The 10,769-nt window shown below is 40.0% G+C and overlaps 1 protein-coding gene across 7 annotated transcripts in view; it reads left to right on the top strand.

Moving 5' to 3' along the window:
* The first annotated feature begins 3,345 nt into the window (after nt 1-3,345).
* The window catches only part of MCPH1 (microcephalin 1), a 124,323-nt gene continuing 116,899 nt past the window's right edge, over nt 3,346-10,769 (top strand). For all 7 annotated transcript variants that reach the window (XM_030490850.1, XM_030490846.1, XM_030490849.1 and 4 more), the window contains exons 1-3: nt 3,346-3,424; nt 5,635-5,726; nt 7,254-7,372. In XM_030490850.1, coding sequence (XP_030346710.1) covers nt 3,406-3,424; nt 5,635-5,726; nt 7,254-7,372 — 230 coding nt within the window. In that variant the 5' untranslated portion in view covers nt 3,346-3,405. The remainder of the gene's footprint in view (nt 3,425-5,634; nt 5,727-7,253; nt 7,373-10,769) is intronic.

The following is a 10,769-nucleotide window of genomic DNA, read 5'->3' as shown; positions in this document are numbered from 1 at the left end:
AACTGTGAGGTCAAAACTGTAAATTCATTAGATACTTTTGGTATCGTATGTATTTGTCTCTGTAATAAAAAAGGTGGGTATCCCAAGTTCAGTGTTCTCATGACTAGTCCTAGTCTCATCCAATAATGAGTTGTACCATCTTCTTGCAGCTACTATTCTTTACTGTCTCTACACATGCAGGATCAGAACACACAGGTATAACTGTACATTTCCTCAAACTTTCCTTTAGAGTCTATAAAACCTTCTACTACTTTTCAGTTAACAGCTCAAACACAGCCTGTGTTTCTTCTGAAAGTCTTCAGACTTGTATCCTAGATTAAGTAGTATGCCTGTTCGCATACCTACAGATTGATGGATTTTAATGAGTCTGAAATTTCCCTCTCTCAGGATTTTATTTTCACTAAAACCACTAGCTGTAGGATCCTGTTGTTTGTGTCAGCTTTGGTCACATGGATTGAGTTGAATTATCCCACTGACACAGCTGGAAACTATTCAGAAAAACATTGTGTTCATGGATATGGTGAAGGTAGTACCACCCTTTTCTTATGGTGGTACTATCTTACCTATCTCACATTACGCAGTTTCTTATCCCATACCAAGCCAAAGAGATTGTGTGGGTGTGCCCAATTTTGAACTAATGTTATTTACACATGCTTAACAGAATTTAATCTGCTTGCTAATTTCCTGAACACCCCAGTTTCATTATGTGGGTTTCCAAACTCCACTGAAAGTTCACAGCTACTTATTCTACCCATAATCACTAATTTGGAAATGGTTCTGAATCTAAGTACTAACCCAGTGACAAGACTTCCATTAATTTAAGTTGGTCCAGAGTTTCAAAGGTTAAATGCTGCCTCTTCTATGTTATTTCTGTATCCACACACACCACAGAGCTCTCACTGAGCAGAAGGTTATCTCCAACAGCATTGAGAACTGAATTTCTCTGACAATGCACATTCGAATTTCCCTGCCTCCACTTCTGGAATTGCTTTCAGACCAACGTTCATAGACACTGCATGAAGACTAGACTCCCTTTCCCTTGAGCCATGATTGAGAACCTTTGTAAAAATATTTCATTATTGCTTAGCAAAGAGCTCTGTAAGAAGTATAAAGGATAACTATATACAAATATATATACACAGATTGACTGGTTACTTTATTCACATAGTGAATACATAAGTGAAAGCAAGTCTGTCACAGGTTCAGAAGACAGAGGACCACAGAGCTTGTGCTCAACACATGCCATAGACATAGTCATAGTCATATTTAGACATAGACATAGTCATATTTAATACCCTGGAAATGAAATAAACTGTATCAATGCTAAAATATTATATACTAAAGATATCTTAAATAGCATTGGTATAGCCATCTGCTTGGTAGATTCCTAGGGCTCCAGTTTTGAGCCTGTCCATGAAAGTAAGAATGGGCATAACAGACCACACCAAGGCCTTTATATGTCAGCACTGTCTCTCCAAGGGACGGGACGGGAAAAAGAATGAAAAGAAAAACCCAGTGTTTACTACACCTTCTCAAGAGTCCAACAATCTGCAATTCAGGGCTTTACCGAGGTAAAGGTGGTTTTGTACACTTCTGACAGTCCCAAGATGGATTTCACTAATTTTGCTGAATTTGTTTCCAGAAACCAGCCAGCACTCTGAACGCACTTCCACAGCCTGATGAGGCACAATGTGGAAACATCTCTTCCAAAACCACTCCACCTGCTAGTTTCGTTTGGTGCCCACTAGTTCTCATTGAGAACACACTGCTCCATGTTCACCTCCATGTGCTCATGATTTTAGAGACCTCTAGTACATCTGCCTTGCACCGTTCCTTTTCCAAGCTGATGAGTCTTTGTCTAAATAGCTACTTCTCATATGGAAATCATGCAGTATCCTTGTTTTGTACCTCTATGGTTTTTTCCGTTTCTACTGTGTTATTTTTTCAGATGAAGAAATAAGGATTGCACATCAAAGATTTCAGAACAGCACCAACTTATACAACCTTATAGCAATGTTAGTGCTTCTGAGCTGAGTTGTGTAATAATAAAGCTGCACAGCATCATTTTTCTTTTTTAAAAAAAGATGTGCTCTTACATTCTGATTGTAAATCTCCTTATACTCACTAATTCTATTATTTCATTATTTATTATACTATTTTTCCTGGGGAAGGCAACAGGTTTTCTCTCTTACTTCCCTCTGGTATCACATTCACTACCTCCAGCCTTCTAGCCCTAGGGCCATTTGTATGTAAGGGTGAACATACTACAGTTAATGGTACAGTTGCCCTCAAGTAATTTTAGATACTTCTGTAAATACTGCCTGGCCAAGCCCATTCACTAATCCCCGTTTTCTTGGTTTTCTCGGTTATTTTTTTCACTTCAACACTGCAGTTTGAGCCAACAGAGTTCAGAGGACAGTGGTGCTCTGACATACCTTCCTACAAACTAGAAGCCCCCTGAGAACTCCTCATGATGAACAGAGACAACTAACTTACTCTTTAGCATTTTGAACAGCTGTTTTCAGCTATGTCTGGGCTGTCCTGAAGTTGCCCCAGAGATATGCTTGGCTGGTGCTCTCTGGACGGAGCACACCTATTTCCAAAAAGCAATCAGAATCATAGAATCTCTTAGCTTGGAAAAGACCTTAAAGATCATCAAGTCCAACCATTACCCCAGGACTGTCAAGTCCGCTACAAAACCATGCCACTGAGGGTGTCATTTACATGCTTTATGAACACTTCGAAGAAAGGTGATTCTACCACTTCCCTGGGCAGCCTGTTCCAATACCTGATTACCCTCTGTGAAGAAATTTTTCCTAATATCCAATCTAAACCTCCCCTGGAACAGCATGAGGCCATTACCTCTCGTCCTATTGCTTCCTACTTGGGAAACTGACCCCCACCTCACTACAATCTCCTTTCAGGTAGTTGTAGAGAGCAATAAGGTCTCCCCTGAGCCTTCTCTTCTCCAGACTAAACAACCCTAGTTCCTTCCGCTGTTCCTCATCAGACTTGTGCTCCAGACCCTTCACCAGCTTTGCTGCCCTTCTCTGGGCCCGCTCCAGCACCTCAATGTTTTTCTTGCAGAGAGAGGCCCAGAACTGAACACAGGATTCGCGGACTTCAGGCCGCCAAAACCACTTTGCATCCCCAAGCCACGGCACAACGCCCGCTCGCCGCCCCTCACACGTCCAGCCCGGCCCCGCCGCCGGCTCCCGCACGCGCCAGAGCCACGCCACCACCGCTGAGCCCACCCACCCTGCGCCCCTGCTGTGGCCGGGCGCAGTGCGCAGGCGCGCCGAGGGGGCCTGGTACAGCGCGCAACGCGCAGGCCCGGCGGCGGTACGTGGAGGCGGCTTTAAACGGTGGCGGGTTCTGGCGCCTCGGTGCTGCGCCGCGCCGCGAATGGAGCCCGTCCTGAAAGGTACTGGCTGTGGGGGGGCGGAGGGGAGCCGCCGGGCTGGAGCGCGCCCTGTTTGCAGCACTGACCCCTGCATCCCATCTCCTTGCGGCCCTTTCTCCGGTCCTTCTCGGCTGGGCTGCCGCTCGCCTCCTCCCCCGCCCGGGCGTTTCCCTCGGGGCGGGTCACTCTCCAGCTCTACCCCGTGGCGTTGCTCCCCCATGGGGAGAGGGTTTCACTGCGGGGCTGAGTTGACTAATCGCGAACGCGCCTGAAAACGGGCAGCGGGGCCTCGGCATTCCCCCGAGGGCGGTGGGTTGTGCCCGGTCGCAGGCCCGGCTGGGCTGGGCTGTGCAGGCGATGGGGCGAGCAGGGCCGGGAGGCTCCCGCAGGCAGGCAGCGGCGGAGTGACCGCCCTTTGGGGTGGCTCCCGGCCGGTGCCGCGGCCCCTTCTGCTGCCACGCATCGGTGCCTGCCTGACTCTTCTTGGCCGGGTCAGCCATGGCTAGATTCTGATTTCTTCTGCATCCTTTTAAGTTTCTGCTTTGTTAGATTGCTCTGTGATGTCCGCTTTCCCCAACTATCACCATCTTCTGTGAGATCTTCCTGCATAAGGTGGCCTTTACAAGAACAAAGCTGTACTCGGAGCTCTTCTAGTTCAAAAAAGCTGCAAACCCTTTCTCATTTTCCTTTCTATCAACTGAACAAGCACTACTAAGTGTTTTGTCTTTTGTTGGAGTATATTTTGTTAGCTAAAATTGGTTAACTATTGTAAAATACACCTTTGATTCTACTGCAGGTGTATGCAGCCTTGAAGTAATGTTCCTCTAAGTTCCTAGTTTTGACCTTCGCTGAAATGCTCTAACCTGTTTTTCTAGGAGAATTATAAATGTGAAAGTTCTAAAATATTTGATGTAAGAGTAAGGTATTGGTTTTTTGAATGCAAGTCCAATATTTTTTGCAATAGAACAATCAAGACAAAAAGCAAATCTGGCAAAAGCTGTCCTGGTCCAGTAGTAGAATGAACACAATTAAAAGCACATGGGAGTCAACTTGTGTGAAGTTACCATGTATATCTGAAGTCACAGTACTGTTAATAAGATTTTTCCATATGGTTTGGCTAAGGAGGTGGTTTGTGTTCCATATTTCTCATGTGTTAAAAGTATTTCTAGAAATTATAAAAATATATTAATCTTTATATAAGTGCTTCTACTGTTGGAGTGTTATTCTGATTTTCATTTAGAAAGAAATCAGAAGAAAACTACTTAATTAATCGGAAGGACATATGTAGTAATGAAGGTAATTAAGCAATGCTTGCCAAGGGTGACCCTTTTAAATTGATACTTTCAGTTTTATTCATGAGTTCTGAAAGTTGTCTGGCCCGTAGCTTGTGTAAAGTGGGCTTTTTGTGAACCAGCATTACTCCAGTTTTCTGGAATTTCACTGATTCATCACTCAAAATGCGAAATTGGCATGGCCAGTGGAGCAGTCGGTCAGTTTAGTGCATATCCTCAGTCAAATCAGTGTTGTAATTTTCATTTGCTTATCCCTCCATGTCCATACTTCCTGGTTGGTTTGTTTAAAAACCTTCTCAACCAAGGCTGATTTCATTCCTTGAAGGGATTATTAATCTGGTTGATAAAGGAAGCTACTTAAATGTGATAAAGTTATATAACGCAGCTGGCAATAAAATCGTATTGGCACCTGTGATATGTATGTAATTTGTTGTATATGTATGTAATTCAGTATAAATAAGGGGGAATTCGAAGTCAGTTGGAAATTAAGTAATATTTCTGCAGAGTTTTATGGGGCTTTTGGGAAAGAATAATTCCATTATGTTTATTTCATTATATTCTGTAACTTGTGTTACATCATTTTGTCTTAAAATTTTTTATTAACCTGAACATTAGCAGTGATTAGATAATAAGGGTAAGCAGTCATGTAGAGGTACTGCATTTCTTGTTTAAGCTGGTAGTGTATTTTAAATAGAGCAAGTGAAAAGTTAACTAGTTTAACTAGTGTCTAACTTTTAAGTTTATTCTATTACTATTATTATAAGGGACAAGTTCTCTAAAAAGAACATTCTGCTGCTACCATCTGACACTCAGTTTATTAAAAGCTACATTTGTTACTGAATGCAATACGTATAAAAGCAAAATGCTGTTGGAAAGGCAGTTTAACCAATTTTACCATAGTGTATACTTCATTAGCTGTTTGTTTTCTTTCTGATACAGATATTTCTGCATTTGTAGAAGTTTGGTCATCTAACAGAACAGAAAATTACTCAGAAACCTTTGAACAGCAACTTCTTGATATGGGAGCAAAAGTAAGGAAACTATTTTGTAATAAACAATAGGAAGGCTCTTAATTACAAACTAGCTTGCTTGTTCTGCTTCTTAGGTGTATTTCTTTGTGGTATGAGTTTTTAAAGTGCAAGAAGGAGGATAATTGCAGACCTGAGAATAAATCAAAGCACTGTAAAATTCTTACTAGTGACAGATGGGAAATGTATTTAAAGCCTCCCTATATCTATAAACCTCTTTGTATAGTAATATGATGGCATGCATTTGTTGTGAAGTATTGGGCTTGCCACATACTGTGGGCAAATCAAAGTGTTTAAAACCTGTGGTTTTCAAGTATGTACCTTATGTTGTTTTGTGTTCTTTAACTCATAGGCAATTGTTTTATTGTTACTAAAATGTTTTCTAATCTGAGTACCATGACATTTTCTTCTTTCATTCACTCTCCCACAAGTGTGGTTCAGCTCCAGAAAGTGCTAGTAAAAATACATCTAACGGTCTTAGTATATGTCTTAGTGACTTTTTTTTTCCCCTATCAAGTATTGTTGAATTGTAGGTGCAAAATATGTTTAGTTACCAGCTGTAGAATTTCAACCAGAGACCAAAATCAAACTGGCATTTTCCCTTCTTGCACATTATCACCAGTTAATGGAGGTTTTTACAGCCCACACTGTGCTCTAAATAACACTTGCATGAACTCCCAGTGCTTATCAAGTGGGCATGTGTAGGTGTATCTTACTGTAATTTGAGAAATTTTGCTGATCTCCCCAAAGCCTCTCTTTCTGTATGAATTTAACTGAGATAGAGTGATAGAGCAGAAGAATAACTGGTTTTAATATAGAAGCAAATACAACTCAATGAATAACTCAAGAAATATTTCTTGTTCTCTTGCATGGTGCTATTAGATCTATGTAATTCTCTTGTGATGATATTAGATTTTTCTCACGGAAAATATGACAAAAGCATAAGGCTTCAAAATTCTTCGAGTTGACCAAAAAGTAGCCAGATATAGTGGAAGGTGCTGGCAGATGATACAGATGAGCCTATTTAGCAGATCCCCAAGACTGAAAAGGGGCAGTCCTGCCCCTTCGCTGTTCCAGACACTTACTTCCCTTTTGTTGGGCTGAGCACATGATAGTGAACTGACTTTGCTCACTGTGTCAGGAAGTAAAATTCTAAATTAGTTTTTCCATTACTTTCTGTACTGGTTGTTGCACAAGAAATGATGTTGGGCTACATAAATAAAAATGTTGCAAGATTAGTAATACAGCTAGAGTAGGGAGATGAAAATGGTAACCTAGAGAACTTTGAGAGCAAAAGGAGGCTACTGTAGCTCTAGCATGCATTGTATTGGCTTGGCTAATGAGAGTTGAGTTTTGGTTGCTTGTGTCTTCTTGCAAAGATAGGGAAGATCAAAAGAGTCCTTGACATAATGTTTAGAGTTAAGTTTTTACACTAATGGTTTATACATTGAAAACGGACTATGCTAGTGTATTTCATTAGTATTTTCTGAGTATTGGACTTAACGATGAGTTCTTTGTGTACTTCTGCAGGTTTCAAAAACTTTGAACAAGCACGTGACCCATGTAGTCTTCAAAGACGGACATTTGGCTACATGGAGAAAAGCACAGAAGTTGGGCGTAAAAATAGTTTCTGTACTCTGGGTGGAGAAGTGAGTACTTGCAGATATACTGAATGTGACCTATTCCAGCAATCATGGATTCTAGTATTGTTTTATTTAAAAATTTAAGTATAGAACTTGTTTTTTTAATTTCCTTGAAATAGTGATAAATCTGTGAGTAAACAATTTTCGTATTACATTATTCCTATTATAGAGCATATTACTTGTATAAAAAGATAAAATGTTAATTCTTAAAAAATGAACACGTTGAGGTAGTTCCATAGTAGAACCATTCAGCGTTCTGCTCCTTTGCTCTCAGCTGACATGCATAGGCAGTGAAGACTAGATACTTATGTTGAATAGCATTCTTTCATTTTCTTATGAAAAAGCACAGTTTATCAGGGAAATTATACTGTTTCTGTATTTAACTTCTGTAGACACAGTATCTCTTAGCAAGAAATAAAAAGATCCATATGTAGTCTGGCATTTAAGACATTTGGACGGTTCAGAACAGCACTGCTTGAAGATTGTCAACTACCAGATGGGGGGAAAAGTTACATAAAAAAAAAAAAAAGCCACTCCATAAGTATTTGCTAGTCCATAGCTGCTTCTCTGAGTTTACAAAGTGGTTGTGAAGCCAAACTTAGATTTCAGATGAACTATAAAAACACAGTGTTTAAGGACATGCATGTGTTAAACACTCCAGTTGGTAAATTGTTGTCATGATGGAAATTAAAATATAAGTAAAGAGGCTCTGTCATATTGTGATATACATGGAGAGACAGAAGTCTACTAAGTGCAAAAGTAAAAGCAAAAAATGAGCTCTGCAGCTACTTAAATGTAGACCAGTACAACCATAAAATTTCTGATACAGGTCTGTTAGCCAAAAAAAGAAATTCATGCAGTTCTGCAGAACCATCCAGTTTTAACACCAAGGAATAAATTCTGAAGTTCCCAAATATGAGGGTGATGTGAAATTTTGTCTATGTGAATATATCTTTCTCGGAGCTGGTGCCACTGAGTGTGGGAGAATGATGGTCATTTCAGTAGGAATCTTTGGTTGTAAAATTAAATATGCTGTTCAGATGGCTAAATGTATAAATATGGATTTTGAAACCTTAGCCATAAGGACTATAAATTATTTGAGGACTTGGATGTGCTAAAAGGATCCCAGAAAAGTCCAGGTGAGTAGCATCTGCAATGGAAGAATGAAAGCACCTTACAGGGGAGAGTCTAGGGTGTGACATATAGGAATGCTGTGACATATAGGAACTGCTCTTGTTAGAGCAGTTCCACCACAAGAGGAACCTGTGCAATACTGGCAGGTATTGAGTGGATGAGCACTGTAGTAAGCTGACAGAGACAGCTGGATATGTGATACTGTAGGGGACAGTATGGAGCTTTGAGGTGTAAAAGCCTCAAGAAACTTCAACTGTTGCTGTATATCCCCAACAAAGGAAAAGCCTTAAGCTCTTTTGCAGGAAAGAGAAGGCTAGCATCTTCCAGGGATTTTTTTGAAGTTGACTCTCTGCACAAAGCGAGGTCTTGGCTTAGAAGATAAGGTTTGTTGGAACAGGGCAATCATCTGAAATAGAGAGGTGTATTATTATGAAGGAAGATCCAAGCTGTGAATTGATTGAACTTCTCTGTAATATTTTTCTTCTGCCTTTTAGTTTAAAGTTAATGCAGAAAGGTATACAAGAATATAAAACTTAGATAGATGTATACTCTTGGCAGAATTCATAGGAGTATCATATTCTTGAGCAACGTATAGGCCAGGAGTGGTAAAAGCTTACATAAGAGATAGTAATGCATAGTCTCACTAGTCATAGAGTTATTCAAATGAGGTGCAGATGATACAAAATTAAAATGAGTCTGTGCTAGCTATACATGCTAAAATTTTTTGTAATAAGATGAGAGAACTGGAGCATGTGACTTGAAATTACGTATGCCTAGTATATCACCTCAGAGGTTTGGCAGGCAGAAGACAGTCTGAACCCTGGGACAATGTAAACAGGAAGGACTGAATATAATATGTGCCAGTAAAAAGTGGTTCTGTGTGAATGGAGGCTTAGTTTGAACCTGATAACTGTGTAAGCAAATAATGCAGAATTCACATTAGTTGAAGTTTTAGCGTTACTAAAAAAAGAAGGCTTAATTAACCAACTGCTCCATTCAATAGCAAGTGTAATGCTCTCAGAATGGTCAGAAATGCTGTGAAATTTAATTTTAGGCAATGTAATAGTAAGGGGTGACTTTCTAGTGTAGACTGGGGATTGAGTGACTCTTGTTGGAGCACAATGCAAAGCAAAATATTTTAGTTATGCTTGATCTTAATTGGCTTGTGGATGGTTGTTCAAATTATTTCAGAGAACCTACTTGTAAGTATAGACACAGCACAAAATCAGTGTTCATACTGGAACACCAAAATAAGACAGTGAAGGGAATAAAATTCTTGCTGATGTCAAGGAGACTATTTAAACCTTAAGTCCTCTTAACCATATCAGAAAGATGATCATCATATTGTATGAGGGAAAATTTAAGATTTTGGGACTTACAGTAAATGTTTTCATATGATTGTGTCTTCAGCAGTAGTCAAAAATCAAATAGAACATAAAAAGTCACGTAGTAGAATGACATGGTTTTTATCATGGTTACACTTGGAATGTTGTTTCACAAGACGTGATGGAAGACAAGAATACTTCAGCCTGGAAAAGATGTGGGAGGGGGAGAGGATCTTGGGATCACCAAGGTTCATATGAAGAGGCTGAGTGGGAAATGAATATGTATTTTCCAGTAGAAGGATTAGAAAGCATCACATGAATACTTCTGGAGACAGATTCAGAGAATCATAGAATACCAGGTTGGAAGGGACCTCAAGAATCATCTGGTCCAACCTTTCTGGGCAAAAGCACAGTCTAGACAAGATGGCCAGCATTCTGTCCAGTTGAATCTTAAAACTGTCTAATGCTGGGGAATCTATCGCTTCCCGGGGGAGATTATTCCAATGGCTGTTGTGACAAATTTTACTCTAGAGTCCAACCAGAATCTACCCAGGAGTAACTTATACCCATAGGGAAAACAGTAAATGATGGTTTTTAGTAAAGCACAGTTAGGCTGGAGAACTCCTTGTTGCAGAGTCATATTCAGCAAGGATTTATACGGGTTTAAAAAAAATGCTGAAGCAGTTAAACATTTAGTTTTATCAAGAAACATACAGAACTGCATCTGACAATCTCTAAACCAGAAATCTGTGGAACATAGCAAAGTAAACTGGGAATGTTTGGCTGTGTTTTCATGTTTTTACATGTTTTTGGGAATCTTGATATTGGAAACGGAATGGGGCAGTATATGGTATTTAATCTGGATGCTAGTTTTTTATGTTTGAGCTTTGAAAACACCAGACAAGGAAGCAAATTGTAAGCAATTACTCCAGTATTTCCAGATT

This window comes from Strigops habroptila, chromosome 6 (assembly GCF_004027225.2).
Source record: "Strigops habroptila isolate Jane chromosome 6, bStrHab1.2.pri, whole genome shotgun sequence".
Classification (NCBI taxonomy): domain Eukaryota; kingdom Metazoa; phylum Chordata; class Aves; order Psittaciformes; family Psittacidae; genus Strigops; species Strigops habroptila.
This window is presented reverse-complemented; position numbering and strand designations above follow the sequence as displayed.